The sequence below is a fragment of the Ciconia boyciana genome, chromosome 5 (assembly GCF_034638445.1).
Source record: "Ciconia boyciana chromosome 5, ASM3463844v1, whole genome shotgun sequence".
NCBI classification, from domain to species: Eukaryota; Metazoa; Chordata; class Aves; order Ciconiiformes; family Ciconiidae; genus Ciconia; species Ciconia boyciana.
Genome location: NC_132938.1, coordinates 68,376,576 through 68,400,213, shown reverse-complemented (window position 1 = coordinate 68,400,213; position 23,638 = coordinate 68,376,576). Strand labels below are relative to the sequence as shown.

The 23,638-nt window shown below is 38.7% G+C and overlaps 1 protein-coding gene across 2 annotated transcripts; it reads right to left on the bottom strand.

Moving 5' to 3' along the window:
* Positions 1 to 1,431: 1,431 nt before the first annotated feature.
* On the bottom strand, positions 1,432 to 23,024 carry PRMT9 (protein arginine methyltransferase 9). 2 transcript variants are annotated; one of them, XM_072861286.1, is made up of 14 exons: positions 22,884 to 23,024; positions 22,415 to 22,462; positions 21,619 to 21,805; positions 20,933 to 21,081; positions 19,365 to 19,601; positions 18,616 to 18,783; positions 16,606 to 16,708; positions 15,324 to 15,430; positions 11,257 to 11,449; positions 7,314 to 7,497; positions 4,536 to 5,247; positions 2,990 to 3,143; positions 2,414 to 2,536; positions 1,432 to 2,201 (listed from the first exon to the last, which is right to left on the bottom strand). In XM_072861286.1, exons 1-14 carry the CDS (start codon positions 22,970 to 22,972, stop codon positions 1,986 to 1,988), a joined length of 2,670 nt encoding a protein of 889 aa, XP_072717387.1. In that variant the 5' UTR covers positions 22,973 to 23,024; the 3' UTR covers positions 1,432 to 1,985. The 2 variants fall into 2 exon arrangements, with proteins under 2 accessions (XP_072717387.1, XP_072717388.1); XM_072861287.1 differs by having other exon boundaries at positions 21,619 to 21,831; positions 22,884 to 22,966.
* Positions 23,025 to 23,638: the final 614 nt, after the last annotated feature.

Here is a 23,638-nt window from a genome sequence, read left to right as displayed (position 1 = left end):
AATAAATATGCCTAACCACTTATTTAATGTTTTTGCTTTTATCAGAGGTCTTCCAGCATGAGAAGCCTAAGCACTTCTCTCTAAATCTGCACTTTGGTGAAAATATCCTGCATCCACTAGGTTTAGTTATGTCAAGACAGTAACTTAGATTTTATGGATCATGGTTTTGTTTGGGGGGTGTTTTTTTTAAGAACAGCTGTTTTCTATGTAGTAATAAAATATAAGTTAATTAAGCATAGGACAGAAGCTTTTCTTATGAATTGTACCCCTTAAAGTAACTGGATACCATCCTTTACCCATCTTCAGAAAACTTGACTTAGTCATTACCTCTGTTTTGAAAAAAAAAAAAAAATTGGAGACCTTTCCTCCACCCTTCTAGAAGGAGCTTTATTACAGCAGTCTATCAGGTGCAGGTTTAGCTGCAGGCTGAGACAACCACAGCTCCAACAGTCCCTGAAGTTAAACAGAGAGAGCTTATCTGAAACATTTGACCTAATGAAGAGTACATATGGATCTTGCATGCACTGAGATTCTAGAAAATTTGTGGATGTCTCTTTATACAGCCTCCTTTTAAGGAAAGATCACAGAAATGCCTCTTCTACATTGAATAGACAGCACAGTATAAAGAAACTTAACTACAGAAATATCTTGCTAACAGTCTCATATCTCTACAGAGGTAGAATCAATGCTGAGTTAGAAGCTTTTGTTAGTCTTCCATTTGGATATAAATTTAATAGAAGGAACTTGTTACCTGCATTATACCAAAATGTAATGCTGCAGAAGAGATGCAGGAGTACTGTGGTGACTGATGTAATATTTTACACAACTTTCATACAGACAAGAGTTCAGGCCCATTATATTACCAGAAGTGACTCTCTGAGGGATTCTAAAAAGCTTACTAGCTTTACCTTCCACTATACAACTTGAGTTATTCAGCAGCACTCCTTTACAACTTTTTATAATTGCCTATGTGCAACACTAATCTGTGATACTGCAACTGGAATGGCATTAACAGTCTACTACAAGGCAAACATCTCAATACACTTAAGAAGAATGCTTTGGCAACTGAGAAGTGGAACTACAGTTTGAGAACAAGGACTCTATCCTGTTTATTTCTGGTACAGGCATCTGGATTTTATTTTTTTTTTACTACAGATGATATGGTAGCAGGAGAAGTCTGTCCCACTGTTGTAGTCACTGCAATAGCTAGCAATCAGGTTTTTGCTGCAGTGAAGACAATACCTTCCCTAACTGCTTGGTAAGATACCCTTACAGTGCATGTTTTAGTCCATCAGTGGAACCTAAGTATCTACTATTAAAGCAACTGTTGTGGTTTAAATCCAGTCAGCAACTAAGCACCACACAGCTGCTTGCTCACCTTCCCCTCCCTGGTGGAATCAGGGGGAAAAAAAAAAAAGTAAAACCCATGGGTTGAGATAAAGGCAGTTTAATAGGACAGCAGAGGAAGAGAAAGTAATAATAATAAAAGAACATACAAAACAAGTGATGCACAATGCAATTGCTCACCACCCACTGACCAATGCCTAGCCTGTCCCCAAGCAGCAATTGCTGCCTCCCGGCCAACTCCCCCCAGTTTCTATACTGAGCATGGCATCATATGGTATGGAATAGCCCTTTGGCCAGTTTGGGTCAGCTGTCCTGGCTGTGCCCCCTCCCAGCTTCTTGTGCACCTGGCAGAGCATGGGAAGCTGAAGAGTCCTTGATTTAGTATAAGCACTAGTATTAGCAACAACTAAAACATCAGTGTGTTATCACATTATTCTCATCCTAAACCCAAAACACAGCACTATACCAGCTACTAGGAAGAAAATTAACTCTATCCCAGCTGAAACCAGGACAGCAAGAAAATAGCCTTTTTAATCAGGAGATAAAAATTAGACTTTAATATAGATTATCAGTTATGTTATGAACAGTCCATTTATGCATAGGTAACTAACCACAAATCAGTTTACACATTACATTCTTCACTGTTTAACTGTAATGCTAATGTTGCTTTTATGGTGTTGAACATGAAGCACAAGTTCATCTCCAACCTGAACTTGGATGGGCTCATCAAGAACAACTGCAGCCTGTTTCCAGTGTGAGGACTCATCAGATGTATTCAAGCTATGGTCTTCATCTAGATGTATGTGATACCAGAAGGGAATTGCAGTGACTTGGCCAGACTTACAAATTTGTACCTAAAAATATGTAAAATATTAATCAGTTACACCCTTTTCAAAGAAGTAAGAAAATAAAGTAGTTCAAACCATTTCAATCCATTTCAGAGATACCTGCAGACAAGTAAATTCTGTATTGAAATGTTCAGCCAAGGTGAGCAATTAATGAGCAGCTCTGCAGAACAGCAGCAGTTAAGCACACTTCTAACTTCATTCATGTATACACAACTCACCTTCACTTCTCTGCTGGAGCTGTTCAACAGAGGATTCATGAGATCGAGCCTTAAAAGCTCTGCTGGCTTGCTCAAGGGTAGACATGGTAACGTAGAGAGATCCAAATACACACGAACAGGTACCTAAGAGTATATACCATAACTTCAGGCATCAATAGCCATTAAAAAGTGAAAAATTAAAAGACTTAATCATAATGCAAACATTTCTAGGAATTACTGTAATGCCTGTAAGAGACAGCCAAAATGCAAAATACACCCTTCGAATCCCCTTTGAAATGTGACTGTTGGGATACAACCTGATGAAGGAGATAGTAACAGCACAGTCACTCTTCTGTACAGTAACACTGTAACTTTCATTACTCAGACAAAACTTCTCCCACACCAGTTCTAAAACAAATGTTACCCATTTTAGTTTATTTCAAGGTCCCTGTCTGGTCACATAAACATCCCTTGATAACTTCAACAATATGGAAAAGGTTCAGCTCTTCAGATTTCTTGCAGTTTACACCAAAACTAAACAGCTAGACAGCTGCAGGCTTTGGAACTGTGCCTGGAAGACACCCATGAACTTCATACCTTGAACTGGTTGATAAAAGGGGCTATATTAAACCCAAGAGTTGGTTCTGTTCCTTGAACAGCACTCTCCAGTAACAGAGACTCTGATTCTACAAGCATCCCATAGACCAACACATACTGTGGGAAAATCTTCCCGCCACTGTGTAGTAAACATCTGTAAAATGAGAGATATTTCACCTCTAAAGCATATCATTCAACAGTAATGAAAGAACATTAACTACATTTAAGAAAGGCATGTTAGTTCTTTCTCTGAAGTCAAGTGCTCATAAGCATTGATCCTATTTGACCAGACAGCTGTATCACACAAAAAAGGAAAACTTGTCACATAATACTAAAACTATAGAACTAAGTAATCTTTTCTCAATGTCAGTATTAGAAGGGTGGTATTTCAAGATGAAGATAATGGGATTTATTCATAGCACCAGCATCTAATACTGAAGGACTGGCAGAAATGCTTAATAAAACCAGAAGTCAGGAAGAGGGGCACTGGTTAAGGAGGCAGCATGCCCATAGGGAAACAAAACTTGGCGGGAATTTAATTCACCCTTCTTTAAGTGTTTAAAGCTGACAGCAATACAGGAGACAGCATTTTTTCCTCAAAAAACACCTAAGCCTTGCTTGGTCTCTTGCTACAGAATATCACACTGTTGAGTGCAGCAACATGATAGAAGCTTTCATTCAGCATAACATCAAACACCTCCAATTCAATACAGATTGGTTTAGGTTTCCTTTTCCTATAGCAGGCCTCCTTTCATAGGAGTTGGGTAGCTAAGTAGTGTGCTATTGGATGTATTTTCATGCCAAGAGATTTGAGTCTGCATATGACAAGGGTCAGAGTAATTTCCCATTTGTTCTTACAGAAAAAAAAAAAAAATCCTTCAAGTCATGCAAAGATTTATTCAAAAGTTAGAAAAGGTAGTGAACATAAATAGTCTGAAATATTTTGCCATCACTAAGCATGCAGATGAATAGAGAAGATTCCCTAGCATGACAAAAGCAGATAAACTATTTCACATTCACTTTTTTTGCTACCCATTTCCATTATTTTATTTCTCTTGCTCTGCACTCCTTCCCACTCCTCCTGCCGTGGGTAACGGCTAGCTTTGTTGCTGCCTCCCTGGCTGTTCCAACACCATGTGTTTGTCTTTTAGCAGTACCAGTTTGTTCCGACAACAGTTTGACATGTACATGAATCTGGGCTTTTCTAACCTTGCACTAAAAGTTACCTCAGTTATTACTAAGATGCTGGCTATCCTGGGAACTTCTGACAGACTGAGCAGTAAGATCTTCCATTCATATTCTTGCATACAAAATATAAAGAAGTCTATGAAAGTGAAATCTTGACCCCCTTTTTTTTTTTTTTTTAAAGATACATGTATACAACGGTCACACCAGAAACTCTGTGAGGTTCAATCCATTGAGAAAACAAACATATCCTGCTCTACAGAACCAACGTGATGGTAATTTTGTAGTTAGAAGGAATATTTTCAAAAGTTCTCAGATAATTATGAATTCCTAAGAATACTTTCGTCCATTTATACTGTACCTGGATATTGCAGCCTTTTCCATCACCTCCTGCTGGATTAAACCTGATGTCTCTATAACATCCAAGATAATAATACTCCACAATTTGTCTGATTTAGGTCTCTGTAGGACCACACTTTCATCTTCTAAGTGGCTGAGCCAAAACTCTAATGTTTCCTTAGGGAAATGGTTAGTTTCTGAAATTACATTAAGTGCTGCCTGATGCTGTTCTTTCTCAATAGAACTGTAGGCTCTAACTGGTCCAAGTTTGCGAGCTATAATTGGCAGGATGGAGAAGCCTTCAGATACATCTAAAATGTACAAAGGATCAGAAGCCACATTTAGAGAGCTCTTGTTTTGACTCTCTTGCAGGTTCATCCCACTGCCATGTCCATCAACATCCATGGACTGCAAGTCCTTACTTGGATTTAATGACAACAGCACTTTGCCCATGGCAGCTTTAAAGCATTCGTGGTATGGTACATTGTTCAGCAGGGCTATTTCTGTGGATTCCAACACACATACTTGACTGTTGCCATCCTGTTTGCTAGTCGTCTGAAGACCAGCCAGAGCATTACATAATTCAGCCTCATTGCCCAAACTCAGTGTGTCATCTCTGTCGCTGAAGTCCATCCCACACTCTGAAGTCAAAGAAGAAATCTTCTGGATCTTCAAGTAGCAGTCTTGGCAGCAAACTTCCATCATCACAGTATCTCCAGGCTTCACAGAATAATCTTGGCAAAACAGCACCAAAAAAAAATTCATGTAAGTTACTTTACAGCAAACATCAGTGAAGCAGCCATACAGTGCTTAAAAAAAAAAAAGCATTATCTCATTTCTTCATTAATTGTTGCTAGTGTGCATGAAAGAATTGCTCTAGTTTGTAGCCCACAAGCTGAAATTTGCGACTGTGCATTAACATTTGCCTTAAACTGTTCCACACTAGGAAAAATCTATTTATTCTCAAAATAAGCCTTTCTATTATAAATAGATAGCACTTTAAGTGTTCTGTCAACAGCAGAGCAGAACAAAAACATAGTGGTAAAGAAATTGCTTTTGCTTTAAAATGCTAAATATTAAATATTTACATTTTAATACCTCCTGTAGACAAAGGTAAATTTGTAGTTACATGGAAAACAATAGCTACAGTTTAGAAAGGATAATTTATTCAAAGTAAATTTTACTGGAACATTTACGGTGTACAACTCAAAATGGTCTTTGGATACTCTCTGTGTATGTTCTGAGAAAGTAAATCCACTGATACAGACCAGAATTTCAAAAGAAAAATTCTATAGTTTGACAAACATTCCTTTCAATGGCAACATAGGGAAAAGAGTATCTTTCCTCCCCTACACTTTCAGTTGAACCAGTTTATGGCACAGCTGCCCCTACTGTCTATCGATACTAAATTAGGAGGAGCTGTGGACTATCCTGCGGGTAGAGAGGCCTTACAGAAATCTGGATAGACTAGAGAGCTGAGCAATTACCAACCATACGAAGTTTAACAAGAGCAAGTGCTGGATTCTCCACCTGGGACAGGGTAATCCTGGATATATGTACAATTTGGGGGACAAGAGGCTGGAGAGCAGCCCTGCGGGAAGAGAGTTGGGGGTTTGGTGGATGGCAAATTGAGTATGAGTCAACAGTGTGCCCTGACAGCCAAAAGGGCCAACTGTGTCCTGGGGTGAATCAAGAACAGCATAGCTAGACAGCTGAGGGAGGCGATTGTCCCACTCTACACTGCACCGGTGCAACCCCACCTCGAGTACTGTGTGCAGTTTTGGTCGCCTTCAGTTTAAGGAGGACATCAAACTATTAGAGTGTGTCCAGAGGAGGGCGACCAAGATGATAAAAGGCCTTGAGGGCAACACTTATGAGGAGTGGCTGAGGTCACTTGGCTTGTTCAGCTTAGAGAAGAGAAGGCTGAGGGGTGACCTCATCAGTCTACAACTTCCTCAAGGGGGGCAGCAGAGGGGGAGGTGCTGATCTCCTCTCTCTGATGACCAGCAATAGGACACGAGGAAATGGTATGAAGCTGAGTCAGGGGAAGTTCACATTGGACATTAGGAAAAGGTTCTTCACTGAGGGTTGTCAGTCACTGGACCAGGCTCCACAGAGAAGTGGTCACAGCACCAAGCCTTTCAGAGTTCAAGGAGTGTCTGGACAACGCTGTTAGTCATGAGAGTCCTGCAAGGAGCAGGGAGTTAGCCTCGATTATCCTTATGGGTCCCTTCCAACTCGAGATATCCTAAGATACCATGAAACAGGAGAATGGAAAATGGGTGAATGGAGAGTAGAGGCTGCTGGAAATGACACCCACTGTGTGTGTGGGGGGAACAGTATTCAAGCTGAGTCCAAAATAGGGGTGAGGGATAGGTGGGAATGTTTAGTTTTGTTTTTGTGGCAGTAGCAGCTAGCAATTCCTACCTTGCCTCCCCCACCTCCCTTTCACAAGTCACATCTTGACTAAGTAGAGCCAGTCAGTAGCCACACTTTTTGGAGTTGCTCCACAATGCATTTAATTCAGTATAGAAAAAAACCCAACTTAATGAAAAACATTCTTCCCAGATCTTAAGCAGGTCCCTTATCTACTTCATAGCAGAGTCCCACCAACAAGCCCTGATGCAGGGATTGTGCACTACAGTCCAGAAACATGATCAGGAACCACCTCACAGCTATTTGCTGTTGAACTTCTAAACCTATTTGCTGCCACTTCCTAATCTCTGAGATAATCTAACTAGCTCAAAACCAAAATGAAACCAAGTTAATGTACCGCAACAAGAAAATCCACAGGACATACCAAGGAGGCCCTGCACAGGATAGATGGCCTGTTCCCAGCAGGTTTCCTCACTGGGACTTGTAGATAGAGCATGGTCATCATCAAGCTGTAGTACAAACCACACCACAATAGCATCTAGTATTCCGCCTTCAGTGACTGGCAGGCTGAGCTTCCAGGGCTTTCTAGCTGCAAGGCTTTTCAGCTCCTGACCAAAGCAGAAAGAGAGAAAAAAGTGTGAGAGTTTCTTTCCATAAATAAAAAGTGGGTTTTATTACACTAAGTCACCCAAATTTCTGCACCAATCCATAAGGGCACCCAACAGAAACCTGAAGTTAACAAGCCACTACAATACCAATCACCATCATTAGTACTCAATAGCATAGGAACTGTCTTCCCACATGCAAGTGCAATTATCCACATGACCAACCTGCATCCATCAGCCATTAAAGCAAACATGCCTACATCTAAGAACATACATATTTAAAAACACTGAAAACTGGCAAGGAAAACACTGGCAAGGCTTGCCTTATGAGAAGTAATAAAAACAGAGCCCAGACTTTTGGGCCAGATTCAAGCCAATGCTTAGGCACATGCTTCACTTAAAAACCTGTGTTCAATCAGTTCTAGAAATACTGTATGTAAGCACTGAATTCGCTTGAACAGAGGTCTGGCAATATCATTACACAAACACTAAGTCAAACATCTTTGAGGATATTTTCTCTGCTATGTGGGCTATAGGCTTTGTGTAAAAGCTCAGGCATGTACAGTTTCACTACTGGGAAGAACTAAGATCTCCCCTAAAGGGATCGGGTTATAAATTCTCCAATACTCCTAAAAAGTTCTCAATATGTAACAGGAATTAAGTCTTCTTCCATGTACAGTTTGCTTTCCTCAGTAATTACCTTCTGCTACCAACATTCACAAACATAAAAGGCCCAGTTCTAGTGTCTTAGACAGTTCTGGAATAAACCGATTAACAGGAGGTCAAGCATAAGGGACCAAAGATTCTCTTACTCACAACCATTCTGCTTAGTAACAGCCTTTCCTAAACATGTATAAGCTTCCTGATCTGCTTATGTCAACATTTGTCCTAAGTTTCAATCTTAAAATACACAGGGCAAAAGAGAAGTGCCACTCTAAGAACATGAGTAGCTCTCACATGCTGCATTTTTTATTTTTCCCTCTTTGTTCTCATTCTGTGTTCTCCAAGAGTTGGTCTACCTCTCTTCTCACAATTGAGAGATGGCTGAACAATGCACGTGTTAAAACTACCAGATGCTAATAAAATTCATAGTAAGATCTCACTGCTTTTCAATAAAAGTGCTTTGCTGCTAGTCATTTTTTCTGTACATCCTCAACTGGAGAGGAAAAGAGTAATAAGTTGAAGCTTTGCCGGCAGTAAGCCCCTTGAAGCAAGAGAGCAAGAGCACAAGCATGCATCTGTTTCTCAGTTTCTGGGAAGCTATAGCTGTTTAGAAGTGTATTTGATATTAAAAATACTCTTCCTGATTATTCCTCAAAAGCAGCAGGCCCAAGGTTCTCATCCACTGGCTCTAGTAATGGTAGTGTTATAGCCCTATCTTGTGGCACACAACACTTAAAAACCCACTTGAAGAGAGTTATTTCAGCTTTCCCCACTCTCTACCATGCTGCTTATCCCATATCTATTCCTCACATTTCTCCACTGCATAAACCTTTTTCTATTATTTATGACAATTACAAACTCAAACAGCTCAGCACATCAGGATGGCAATTTGTCAACTAGTGTAGTTAAAGAGACAGCAAGGAAAATAAAGCAATGACGCAGGAATAGGCAGTAAAAAACCCAAAATTATGCTATGCCACATATATCCTCTGAATGAGAAAAAGATAACTTGCATTAAAAAAAGTAAATGGGACTAAAAATAGAAGGAAAAACTACAGAAAGTATGCAGTTATCAAGTTTCCTATGTCTTGATCCAGAATTTCAAGTATTCCACACAGTAACTTATCATGAAAATTATAAAGAGCCATTATCTGTAATTGTTGGCAAGAGCACAATTCCTTTAGGGCCTGAAAGTGAGACTGAGCTTTAATTACTGGCTGCTGAGGTAAACACTCACTTCCACTCCCAGTGGCACTGATCTGCTGCCAGCAAACATGCACACAGGTAGTACCTGGCTAGGTGCAAGTATCTGCAGCCTGTAATTACAGCCACATCTTGTCCCCTGCCTGGGAGGAACTGAGTTGCTGCTGCTAATAATAGCAGTAATAAAGTAATCAGCATAACTCAGCTGCCTTTTTTTTTTTTTTTTTTTTTTTAAGTTTTGACTCATTCTCATTACTTCTCTGATCTGTACTGATGTCTTTGAAGCCTCCTACAACTCAGTTTGAGAAACACTATGGTACTGTATTTTAAGTCTTTTTCTCAGTTCTGTCAATTTAGGTCTGGATAGTTAGTACAACCAGAATAAATGTAACACTCCTTTCATTCTTTGAAATACAAGTTTAGAAAATGGGTCTTTGAAATTACCTTACCAGTGCCAAGTGATTTCTTATGTTAATTTCAATCTTTAGTAGGTAATTCTGCTACTGTTTGTAAGTATAGCAGGTTTTTTTAATTCCAATAGGAGCACAGACAATTTTTCTTTTTTATTTTTTAGCTGCACTGATTGAACATCCAGGTGTGGCCATGACAAAACTGAAAAAAAACCACCCAAACAAAAAAAACCCAGGTTAAAAGTAACCTACCAGTGTTTGGAACTGCCATATTTGCCCAGTGATGAAGCAACAACAAACAGTAACCAATGATTCCAAATAAATTAATTGCATTTCTTCCCTTTACCTTTACTTATGATGTCTTACCATTTCATGACAGGAACACTCCATTAGTCTAACTGAAACTTCAAAGGACCAGTTCTGAAACACTGTTTAAAGAGTAACACTGTTCTTTACTCTTTAAAATTACGTTTACATGACTGCCAGCAGGCAGATGCCTAAGAGTAGCTGTCTCTCAGATGAGAGTAATAGTTTCTTATTGATGCTAGAAGCTGAAGCAACATTAGGTCACAGAGATCACTCCCAGTAGTATACTGAAGAGCCTTATCTTATTTCATTTTTAATCTCAGGATGTCAGACAAGCCAACTAGGAAAAGCTATTGATTCAGAAACACTGCAATTCCTGGCCAAGCAGTAGCCAAGAATAGATTCAGTTACATAAATGAAATTATTTTAAGCTCTGACTCAGTGTTAACTCCTCACCACAGGTCAATGAGCAAGAAACACACCAGAGACTAGATGTATCATCTTTTTAGCACGCTCAGCTGTGAGTGGCTGAGGTCTTTGCCTTACAGTTCAGGCCTATTTAGTATACACATACAAATGTATTTTGTGCAAAATACACAAGACAACGCTACCATATTTTAGAATGCCGTATTACAGAAATACCATAAGATACCAAAGGAGCTGAAAGGTGGAATCAACCTAGTTGAATAGGATAAGATAATTTATTCATCCTCTCTCTCTTTTACACTCACCCATCAACACTTAGAGACATTTTTATGCCAGATGTAAAATACATACTTTCTCTTTTGTCTTCAAGAGTTTCTTGAAGACTCTAACTTTAGAGGAATAAACGAAGTCAGCTCCACAACTGCATAAATCATTTAAGATGGGTCTATTGCATTCTTCCTCCCCCTCCCTGTACTGAGGCTGGCAGTTGTTTGATCCTATGGTGAGCTAGTTTAGTTCCCTAAACTATGCCAAACAAACAAAAAACTCCACCTTCAAAAACTCAAACTGTCACCTGATGAATCACATCACCACACAACCAGACAAGTATCAAAACCAGAGGATTTCAGTGCAGCCCTACCAACTTTGCACTTGTGAACTGTTCTGAAATTGAACCCGGAAAGCAAGTAACATATGGGGCTCTCGTTATGAGTAATCTATTTGTGAATAAAGGACATTAAAAAAAAATCATTACCTGCAGATTGTTGAAGTCTACTGTCATTACTTGACAGGGTTCTGTCAGAGGTACGTAACCTCCAGGAATATGATTGAGCTTCTCGGTGGTGTAAGGTTCGACAGTTTCCTCTGAACCAGCAGAAGCATATGTTGGACTAAAGAACTGCACTGAATTTGACAAACACACACCAGCAACTTCTTGTGTTCCCACTCTGGGAGTAAAGGAAAAAAGGGAAGAAATGAAACTTCAAATAATTTGACCAAAAAACTCAAAGGAAATTCTTCCCAGGCTAGCTAAGTATTTTTAAATGCACAGAGTGTAAGAATAGAAAAACTAAAAGATAATAAAACAATTCTGTGGGGTTTTTGTTATGTTCAGAGCAGCTCTAAAGCACAGAAAATGCACGTCACTTTCAAGAATCAGAACTGAATGCTGTCACTAGAAACTGAGAAAAAGCACAGTATCTCCTTTGTCAAAGGCCACAGACTTTTGCCCCCTTAAGTACAACTCATTGAGTCTTGACAGAGAACTAGAAAGAAGAATATACCCTGTGATAATAAAAACAAATAAAGCTTTTCTTCTGCTGCTGCATTATGCAGATAATGAAGGTGTTTCTTTCAAGTGAACAGAATAGTCAGAACAAAGATAGATATGCAATAGGAAAATGCATTTTTGGAGTCTCTTTGACATAATACTTTCATTTTGCAGTACCTTTATGTATTTATCAAGCACAATCTATGCAGAATAAGGCATTTTTCATAGTTACATAACTGCAAAGAAAGTCTCAGCATTGATTTCTTGGTGCAAAAGGCTATGACAACTCAGAATGCATGTATCCTCTCTTGTAAGACAGAAGATCAATTAGGTTTCTAGAAACAACCTTATATGAAAAGCTTCAAAGAAAGAATGCTATAACTGCTTTAAAACAATTGCTTACATACACTGTCCATCTCTTCGGTTTGAGGACTTAAGATATACTCTTATTTTCAAAGTACAAGTTAGGAACTTACATGAGATGAGTCTTGCACAAGCTACATTTTAGATTATTCTGAAAAAGTACATTTGCTGTGAAGGACTTAGTGCTTCCTATTTAAGTGACAGCTATCGAGCAAATCTACATTCTTATAGTGAGATCTAGCACTCAGAAGTTCAAATGACAACTGGTTAAATTTCTATATCTAGAACTATTTTTAATTCCAAATCACTTTCTCAGGAACCTTCCCTCCCTGCAAAAGATCTCCCTACAACTACGTATGACTGGACAGGCTGTCTGATAATATTCTCATCAGATACAGTCATCTCCTTGAAGCTCCCAATCGCAGAATTGAGTAAGTTGCCTTTTGTCATAACCTGGATTCTTAGGCAAATATATTTTGACCATTATGCATAGCTGAAACACAAAATTGAATCGGATTCCATCTTTGGAGCAGATTCCCTAGCAATAAAAGTATATGTGACATATACAAAGCACAAAGTAATAAGTACTTCACAATAAATACTAAAAAATATAGCAACATTATCAACAATTACCATCTTCTCACCTGCTCAGTGAAGTAACTTACATATTTTAACAACAAGGATGAGAATGTATTCTCCTTCATTTGAAACTGAATCCATGTATTATTTTAAAAGAAATACTACAACTAAAACTGAACAGATGCTGTACGAGGCCTATATCATGGAAGAGGTCAGCAGATTATTATATTATCATGAACCCTTCTGGCTTCAATACATAAGCACAGAAGTAGAGCCACTTTATTCCTTCTCTTTCTGGGGCCTAATCGACTGAAAATTAAACATTTTAAAAGCCTGAAAACTGTAATTCTTACAGTGACTTAAATTTGTAAATTAACCCATATCCTGGCGTATTTTATTCAAAATCACTAAATGTAGATGCACTAACGTAGCAGACCTATGTTCTCCTAGAATATTGTTTTACTGTACATATGACTCTTGAAAGATATCTAGTTCAAACTCAAAAAACAATATGTAGTACACCCTGGTATCTTAAAAGTTTTGTGGAAGTCTACATTTATCCCTAGTAGAACTCAAGTATTCTCACAAGTTTGTCAGTTCATTTGTTCTTCTGGAAGTAAACACATTTCACATGGATGTGAAACAACCGCTTCAAAGAGAGAGCAATGACTTCAGGGGAAAATTAAAGCTAACCATTTAAAAAAAAAAAGGCATAACACCAGAGCAGAATTAGGCCCTATAGTCATTCTAGGGAACACAAACAATGGGTACAAGCAGCACCAGCTATAGTAAAGAAACATTACAATTATCACTAAAACATCAAGTAATAAAGCTACAATAAGGGGTAAACCAGCACAAAACTTTCTGTAAAGCTGGCTTAAGTGCACCAAAAATAGAATTACAAGAAAACTCGTATGATTTCTCTAGAATTTCACTATATCCTAGGAAAAAAAAAAACGAAAAACAATTGCAGCACAAGAACTGCAGTGTAACATAAAATTGCTAAAACAAAGGGACAGAATACAAAGCAGAAGATCAGATCAGACACAGACAGATGACACTGATATGCAAGATTACCAACAACTGGAGTGAAAGGGGATTCCCTCCCTCAGCAAGATGAATCAGTGTTTGATGATTGATTAAACACACGTTTAAATGTACTTCAGAAAAAAACCCTCATGTATTCATAGATTTCTGGGCTCTACATCTACTTATAACCACTCAAAAAAAAAAAATTAGATCATGAGGAAAAGCTCAAAGAAAAGTTGTATTAATTGTACAAGACAGAAACTGTGCTAGATGATACAAAAAGCATGAGAAAAGAGATACTTTCACACTGCTATTTCATTAGGCATCCTGCTCAGAAAAAAAATCCAAAACCCAAAGTTTTGCTGTAGATCATGAAAACACTAAGAAAATGTGGAGACATGCACATCAGAATAATTCAAAGAGATCTGGATAGTTTAAATCTGAGAATAGGCAAGTGTTTTACATAAAGCTTAATAGCATTTGTTAAAATAGACTTAAAACAGGTATTCTTGCTGGAGCAAAAAGGAATCTCAAACTATAAAGGCAGGAAATTTTAAAGTTGCATTTTTCTTCTTCCTACAGCATAAAATTAATTTGTGGCAATCGTCTCAGTCCTGCTAGCCACCTGACCTTAAGCTATACTATTAGAATGGATTGTTAATTCAACATTCCAAAGTTACAGCACATTAACTTTCATCCTGTTTAAATTTTGTAAGGAACAGTCAATGCCATGTTTCCAGGCAAAAACCTATCTTCTAATTGATGAATAATTAAATTATCCTAAAAGAAAGTTTCTCTATGACCATCTACTGTGGGAACTTCTGTCTCTTTCTGGCCATTGTCCAAGTCTACTGCATCATAAAAAAAAAATCACTGATGCAACCTGGCTATTTTTCATCCAGTACACTGAAGCTCCTGTAAGAGTTAGTGTTTTCTTTAATCTCCAACAAGATGAATCCTAAACAAAATACATCAAGTCCAAACCTCTCAGACAGTAATAAGGTTCTACAAGATGAGAATAAAAATGAAAATGAAAGTAACTGATACACAGTCAGAACTGGTCTCAGCAAAGAAACCCTACTGTATGCTAGTTCAGAATTAGGCAAGGCACATATTCAGAAACATAATGCTAGGTGGGGTTAATAACACTTAGGCTTTACAAAATGCTGTCCTCATCTTCTGAAAGGGTTAGATCCAGCAGCGAGGTATGGAGCAGATTATAAAGCGGGTAAAATGAGGATAAAGGCCAAGTGTTAATCCAAGAATCTCCAATACAGAAATTGAGAAATATTTTTACTATTAAGGAATTTCTTTAGTATATGTTAAAGGCATGCATTTCAGCATAACTGAAAATCAAGAGTTTCTGATGAAGTCATCCAGAAAGTCTGAACCACAAAGCAGGGGGGGAAAGAGCCTGGAAAAGGGGTGGAGAGGGTGAGAGCAAATCTGTTTAGTGAAACAGATAATCAGCCATTCAAAAAATAAAGAGAACAGCAAATGAAAAATCCTCAATAAAAACCACCAGTCTCTCTTCCCCAATAACAAATATGGGTTCAAACTGTGCTAGAGTTTAAACATACCTGTGATGTCTACGTATCTCTTTGCATTCCACTGCCATCCCAAATATTGTAGCACTTGCAGGAATAACTCTGCCATAGTCTCCAGTACTGACATCTTGATTTTTAGGCTGTGAAAACATGAATGACAACATGCAGTGAGGCAGTGGCATATTTCTACCATTACTGCAAAGCCTAGGTTACATATTAATGAGCCATTCAAGATTACAGTCAAAATGTCAGTAAGTTCTTAGTGATGAGTAAAGTTTCTGGTCTTTGCCATTCCAGTTGGCCATTAAAGGAGTTTCTTAAATACTATGTTTTGATATGCATGCTTCAGCTTTACTTTTCAGTCTACTACTTCCTCTGTGTAATTCTAAAAGTGTTTTTTAATGTGTATTGTTAGAATATATTGAACCATTTGAGGACCTTTCCTTTATGCATCATTCCTATACTTAACACTAGAGGTCACCAGTTTCAGTTCAATACAATAGCTTTCAGCCAGATAAGACTTTTTTTTAAATTAGTTGGAATCAAGACAACATCAAAAAAGAGAAGTCCTTCTATTTCATAAGACCTAACAGAGGTTAGCCCATATAAGACTCCTTGTCATGTTACTTTGCTTAACATATGCTAGCGAAAATGCAAAATACATAAAGTAAAATCTGAGACCCAGTGGAATTGCTCAGTCTTCCAAAAAAGTGCAAAGCTAGCAAAAATAAATTAAGAGCATAAGCACATGGCATATTTACCAAATTATAATTTACTGTCCCCTAGTGTTATGACGAGAAATAATTCTACCACAATTCAGCATTTTCTGCTTAGACTGACACAACTTTCTGCTTCTAGTTATTATCTCAAAATGACCAGGTTATCAAACTTGCAGGAAAATAGTGCCTTTAAAACACACACAAGCCCTTTTGGTGTTACTTATAAAAGAGGGGGAAAAAAAAGAAGAAATTTAAAAAAACCTGAATGAACAGTGATCAAGAGTGAACCATCTCTGTATGATGGAAGGTTACATCAGGGAAACATACATTGCAATGTTTACTCAGAACATGAGCTCACAGAAGTACAACATACGCAGCTCATTTGGAGAAAGGCCTCATTGCCTTTCTCCAAAATCAAATTCACAGAACAAACCCAAATCACTCATTTTAAAAATATCAATAGGTATGAAATATTTACAGGACAGTTGTTCCTCATTCACGTATGTCTATGAACACATGCACATGTGCACACACACACACACATATATGAAACAAAACAGGAATCCCATTTCTATGTACGTAACCACATCATCTACCTTTGGTTGTAAAAGTAGATGTTCCCAAGCATGTATCAAGCTCTCCACAATTCCTTCTCCAAATAAACCAGCATCAACTGTTTCTGTGACAACCAAGGAAACTCTAGATAAGAAAAAGAACACCACGAAATATAATGTATAACACATATTCCTGTTAACAATCATTCTTTTAAAGAAAAAAAATTACCATACCAATGTGAGCTCAGAGCAAAACTTTTACCAGTGTTCTGGTAAAGTTTGTTCTGGTAAAGTTTCAATACAGATGGGCAATGTAATTCTCCCAACAAATGACATGTTTTGAATTGTTGTTACAAGTTATTCAAAATGCAGATAAAAGAGAATAAATATTGAGCAGGAGTTTACCATAAAGCTTCTTGTTCAGCGTTTATAAATAAATTGTGTGGGAAGAATCTAGCCAAAACAGGAAGATGTTTCAGCCTGGGCACACAGCCAATGATACTGCAGAACATGTATTTTGCCTGAATCTTGTGAAAGAGTATGCATCCACACATGTGTGTTAAAAAGGAATTTTAAAAAAAGCCAACCTATAATCAAAGCACAATAAAATTACTATGCACACTAACGGACCCTAAAATCCCACATCCTTTGGATTTAAACCAAAAAACAAATGGCATGACAAGACAAGACATTTCCAGAACAGTAACAATTTATTCCTGACAGGTGACATCCAGTGACTCATCATATACACTAAGAGGATACACATGATCAGTTACTGTAGCTTAGCTGACACAATTAGACAAGGCTTGACTGGCATGCTAAACCATGGGAGCTTCATCATTTCAGATTGTGAGCCTGTACCATCACCAGACACTTTATTAAATGTTAGTAATTAAAAGTAGAATTATTTCCTTCCCATGTTTAATCTGCATCCCTAGTAGTGGTGAGCTGAAGCGATAAACCAGTCCTTTGCATATACCAAAACAAAAATTCCCTCAGACTTCTACCTGCTAAAAATTTACAGATCCTCCTGAAAAACGCCTGCTGAACGGGACAGTGAGCAAGGAGGAGCAGGGTAGCATAAAAAACCTAGATCACATATACTGATCAAATTCTAATCTGCCAAGAGCAATTTCAAGCTGCTGATTTTTGTCCCAGTAGCTCTTACTATGCTTTAGAAGACATTACTTAATATTGGAAAAATAAGCTACTTAATTTTCCAAAGCACATGGATCTCTGCTATACAGACAGGTGGGGAGATGCGTATATACAAACAAAAAGCTCAATACAAACACAAAAACCTATTCTCACAGGACAAATTGCAACACCCTTCTACTGAATTTTACTCCAGTATCTAAAGCCACACTCAAAGCTCTATGGATCCCTCCCACGGCAGGGTGCTGACATTCACAGCTAGAGTCAGCCCAGCCACCACCAGCCTTCCAGATGCAAACAGCCAGGAACCCACACACATCACATGGCATCTTCTCGCCTCCAAACACAGTAGCACTCTCCTTAGGGCACAGAGGGAAGGGGAGGTTTTCCCCTCGCTCCCTGATGAGAAGAGGCAGACAATCTGTAATTTCTAATCTCTGACAAATACAGAAGTTGATGTGGAGTTGCATGGGTGTGGTATGTCCCAGAAACAGTCTTCCTTTGCAGGCCCTATTACATACCTCCATCCTATTCATGGGCTGCTGAAGTGAGCCACAACTTGTTAAGTATAAAAAGTGTGTTAAAATGACTTTTATGATGTAGTAATCTAATTTCTCTTTTCCTATTGCTACAATATAATTGCATATGCCCCAAATCTCCCACCATCAAAGAATTACACTCCTTAACTTATGACATTGTTGATCTACCATAGAAATCAGTATGATCTAAAGAACTTGTTACCATTTCTGCACTACTCTATAAAAACATAAAGCATACAGAGAACCTTCTCACATTACAGGTAATATCACAGGCAAGGTTATTTCCTGTTTAGGTCATAGGGTATCTTCTATTTTCTTGAAATTAAGAATAATATCACAACAGAGCACAATAACGTACCTTTCAGGTATGTGCTTTGGAATTTCTATATCAAGTGACTTCAAATGCAGAAGCTTGATCTCTCTTTCCATATTATTTGCTGCCACCACATCACGGGCAAGTTCATACATGGTTTTTGATAATTCACAGGCATAGACAAAAGATGCTCCTGCCTTTTTTGCAAACATACTGAAAAACAAGAATTAGGGCTTTTTCCCTCCAGTTTAAATCATTTTAGGTAAAGCATGACAAGATGCTGAGTTTTCTTAAGTTCTATTTCCACATCTGCTTTATATTTCTAAGAAAACAGTTCAAGTCTAAAAATCATAATTAAGTGAACTACTATCTCTTGTGTGAACACTGATATTGCACAAATTGATATCCTCTTGATATGCTATCACCAAAAAAAAAAATACAGGTAGCATAAGGATACTCTCCAAGCTATCCTAAATCCACTCTTTATGCTAGACTCAATAGTTAAAGACAGGACACGTGACATTACAACTCCAAAACCAACATGAGTAATTCAATTCATACAGCAGTTATTGGCACAAAAAACATCTACAACAAATAATAAAAAAAAGGGTTCAAAAAATACTACTAGACACTAACTTCCAGACTCTGACCAGCTGACTTCTGAAAGCTTTACTTCCTGTCTTAAGTTTTGTCTTAATAAAAGCATGAAAGTAAATTATTTTTTTCACTAGCAACCAAATTTTGTTAGACAACAAATATGTTTCTATTAAGTTAAATACACACTTACGACACACCTCAAAATTCCTGTTCCTGTTCCAATATCAAGGACAGACTTGCACCCTGAGCGAACAGCGTTCTCAATTGCTTTTAGGTAAGTAAAGTTCCTCTTGGTATCGTTGAGCATGATGAAGTGCCAGCGTTCCACAAGCCAGTTTGCAACACGGTAAAAATTCTCCTTTGCATCAGCAAAGTCTGGGTTAAGCTTCACTGCTTTATGAAAATATCCAGCTGCTTCATCTCGAAAGCCCATTCTAATAGTAAGAATGACAAATAAATAGAAAGCATGCATTCAGCTGCCGAGTATCTGTAAATATCTGTGGGTCTGTAAAGAGGTCTTACACCAATTAAAAGACAATGGAAATATTTTGCATTAGTTAGAAAGATTATCTTTAAAAATATTGATATTACCTTATGAAAAAGAATGATTTACAGCCCTACATCAAATCACTTCAAAATGCAAACATAGTCCAAAAATACCATTGTGTGCACCAGTCTTCATCCACTACTACATCCTTCGACAAACTAGAACAGGTTTTACAAGAACTTGCTGCAACAATATGACAGCAGCAACTCTGCAATCCAGTCTCACAGATTTTCAAGTCAAGACAATGCTACAAACCCCAAAACCACTTTACTGCATTTAACTGGAACATACTGTAAAACAACCAAATTTTGAGTTGCCAACACTTGCATTAAGTGGCAATTTTGAAACTAAATTGTGAACTTTAAGAAGTTTTTATGATGCCTATAGCATATACTCAAATTGGACAGCACTGAAAAAAACCAAAATTTATGAAATACAAGAAATACGTGCATTTTAATACAATGCTGGGAGAGTTGTTCCTTGAAACAAATGAACAAAGTAATCACAAAAAGGAAATCTAATTAAAACTATCTGGATCCACGACCTATGATTTCAATCTTAAAATTCCAGTCTCAGAAGACCTTAGAACCCTGAGCACCAGCAAAGACCATGCTTTGCACTGTTTGAAGAAAGCAGGAAAAGAATGCTTTACACTAATAAACAAAAGCATAAGCTCAAACCATTTAAGAACAGCCCTACACAGTACAGTATACACAACCATCTTCTTCACTTCAAAGGTCTGTTATATGTGACCTCAAGAAGGACCAGAATTAAAAGACAGTATTCAAAGGCAGTAGTTCTCAGGGATCTAACAGGAAAGAAAGGAAAAACTTAAAAAATTATAGGTCAACAATAGTTGACACAGTCACTCTGAACAATTTGGGTCTCTTTTTTTTTTTTTTAGTAATTCCTTTAAAAAATTGTTAGAAAATATTTGAAGGCAGTGCTTTTAAGTTTTTACTTTAGTAAAAGTGCTTTTACTTTTTTTTTTTTTACTTTTGCTGTGACTATCAACACTTGTTTTAGCTTTGGCTACTCTATTTTAAGCTCACAAACAGATCTGAAGTTCAACAGTACACACACTATACAACATTAAGCATATGCTTGCATTTACTTCTTTTAAGCACATTTTATGGGCTCTGCTGAATTGGGCCTTGTTTATTAACATACAATACTAAACGTGAACCTTACAAAAACTGAATATACATTACTACAAACCTGAAAAGATGTTCTCCCATACTATTACATATCACTTCATCATTCGGATACAGTTCAAGTGCTTGTTCATAACAGTTAAACAGATCTTGAATCCGTGCCAGAGAATCTAGCTCTTCTGCCCATTTAAAGAGAGTAAACTGAAATGTTTCCTAGAAAATAAAACATATACCACTGAGTTGCTCATAGTTACCAGAAGTAGGAAACTGAGCCCTGAAAACACCTAGAGGCATCCTGACATGCACCTGAACACCCTCATTTCCCGAAGCAGCAGCATACAGTTGTTTCCTATCGTCTCAAGTTAGCTCACTTGAAGAAGCAGAAATAAGTTCTCAGATATCCACACAGAGTATCATGACCCAGCAGTGTATACTAAGAGCCTGCATGTATATTAATGCATGCTATACTACAAGCCAATACTAGTCCGTATTTTTATTAAACTTTATAAAACAAAAATACAAGGCCGTATTTTTATTAAACTTAGTTGACACACACAGACTAAAAAAAGTGTGTCAATTCCCTTCCCATAGGCATGCAGAGCTTATTAAGCAAGTTACTGGCTGTCTCCATTATTACTGTTTTCTGCTTCTGAAGACTGAATAGGAAAATCATTTACATACAACAAATCACAAGCACAAAACACGTTACAAAGCCTCAAGAGGAACACAAGCAATTCAAAGAGCACTTACTTTGACACTATTTTTTAACTCAGGAGCTAGATTTAGTACCAGGAGATAGTGAGCATACGCAGTTCCAAAATCCTGGTCCTCCAGGCAATGCTGAGCACTCTGCAAAGACCTGGAAACCAACTCCCGCCTGCCGGCTTCCTGACCACCTCTATGGTTACAATGAAATTTAGCGTTCGAGTTGGGCATTCTGAAGAATGTAAATACTTGCTCTTACTTTAAAAAAAAAAAAAATAAAAAAAAACATTGTGTATACTGTAGACCAAAAAGGTTGCATACAAAGCTGACAGATCAAACAACATTTTAATTTTCACTGGCATTAGTAAAGACATCCTCCTTCCCCCCAAATCCTAAGCATTCAAAAACATGCTCATCTTTACACCACTGGTAATTGCATCAACTTTAAAATGAGTGTTCACCATTCAAAAGTCAAGCGCACATCACGTCTATATTAGACCAGGTCCTGCAAACAGGTTACACTTCTTCAATTTTTAAAATTAGTTTTTGTAATACATATTTTAGCATGTCCCTGACCAAATAGTTTTGCACACTGGAAGTTCATGCGCTCATAAGTTTCATAATCAACCACAAAATCTGCTGGTTAACTTTTCCACTTCAACAATATCTTCATAAGGCAAAGACTCCCTGAAAAAGAGCTAACGAGCTCACAGTTTATTTTACACAAGGCAACATGAGTATTTTATTTTTCCCCTAAGAAAACGTTAAAGAGTTATCAGAATCAACATGCACATTTTTATAACTGCCTTGGTTACCACTTTAACTTTTAATGCTTACTTACATAAGAGGGCCCAATACTGCCTTCAGGATTTTCAGATGTATCCTAAAGCTAAAGAAAGTGAACGTTACACGGAGAGGGACTGCAAGAAACAGCACCATCACAACTAGGCCTGGTGAGAGGTTTTTTTTGCCTTTTCCTTAAAAAAAACCCCACCAAACATCGGCCACGCCTCAAGCGAGCACCAGTAATTTACACAGGGGCATGCAAAACCAGGGAGGGCCGTGCAAAGTCGCCTGCCGTACGGATTTAGGGGCCCGGGGGCAGAGAGGACGAGGGAGGGGGCCGGTTCCGACCGGCGGGGAGCGCGGCGCCGCCGGAAAGCCTCGCAGGCCGCACGACCTCCAGACAGTGCCCGACTCGGGGGGCGAGCTCCAGGGCCGCCACCTCAGCACAGGGAAAGCAGCGGGGTAGGATAAGGGGGCTTCCCCTGCGGCCGGGCCAGGGCGCCGGGCGCTCTCGGGGCCATCACCTGCTCGGCACGGAACGGGGCTCCCAGGCAGCCGACACCCACCCCGCTGGCCGCCGCCATCTTAGTGCCGGGCAGAAGTCATCACGCATGCGCAGGGCGGGAGGCACGGGCGCGCGTGGCGCGGATGCCTTCCTGTGCTGTGGCGGGCGGCCGGTGAGGGGGCGGCTTGCTGCCCGGCTGCCTCCCCTCCGGCCGCGGGGCTGCCCCGGGGCGGGGCCAGTGAGTGCTGCCCGCCGGCAAGCAGGCACGGAGCTCTCTTCCCTCGCCGAGGAATCGGTCCCTCAAGCTGCTGCCAGCAGGTCCGGGTACCGCTCGCCGCCGCCCCAGGGGCGGCAGGTGCGCGTCTCCTTAACGGACGCGTTCAAGGACCGTAAGGCCTACCGCGGGATTGCGCACAGCAAGATTAAAAAATCATTTTGCTTAATCTTTATTTCTGTTCAATTTCTGACAAGATGTTCCCCCCCCCCAAGCTTTTTTCTACACTTTTAAGGTGTAGACATTCACTTATTTTATCTTTTATGTGGTTAAAGGAACAGCTGAGATTTACATGTTTAAGAACCAAGAAAAGAATAGAATGCCAGAATAGTATTACAGAAAAGCTAATGCTTTGAAAGGTGACAAGAAGGAGGCACTATGCAACTAAAAAATTCATAACTTTATTGGTAAGTAAAAGGTTTGAGAAAAGTACAGACAAAACTCTGTAAACAATTTATTTTTTTCAATGCTACTTTAGCTTGTTTACCTTTCAGGTGAAA

What these genes read in the sequence shown, in the direction of transcription:
- PRMT9 (XM_072861286.1), bottom strand. Translation starts at nt 22,972, where the DNA reads ATGCGTGATGACTTCTGCCCGGCACTAAGATGGCGGCGGCCAGCGGGG. An exon ending in ATCTACTTTTACAACCAAAG is followed by an intron (nt 15,431 to 16,605) that starts GTAGATGATGTG and finishes ATGTTTTCACAG; the next exon opens with CCTAAAAATCAAGATGTCAG. An exon ending in GAGATACGTAGACATCACAG is followed by an intron (nt 11,450 to 15,323) that starts GTATGTTTAAAC and finishes CTTTACTCCCAG; the next exon opens with AGTGGGAACACAAGAAGTTG.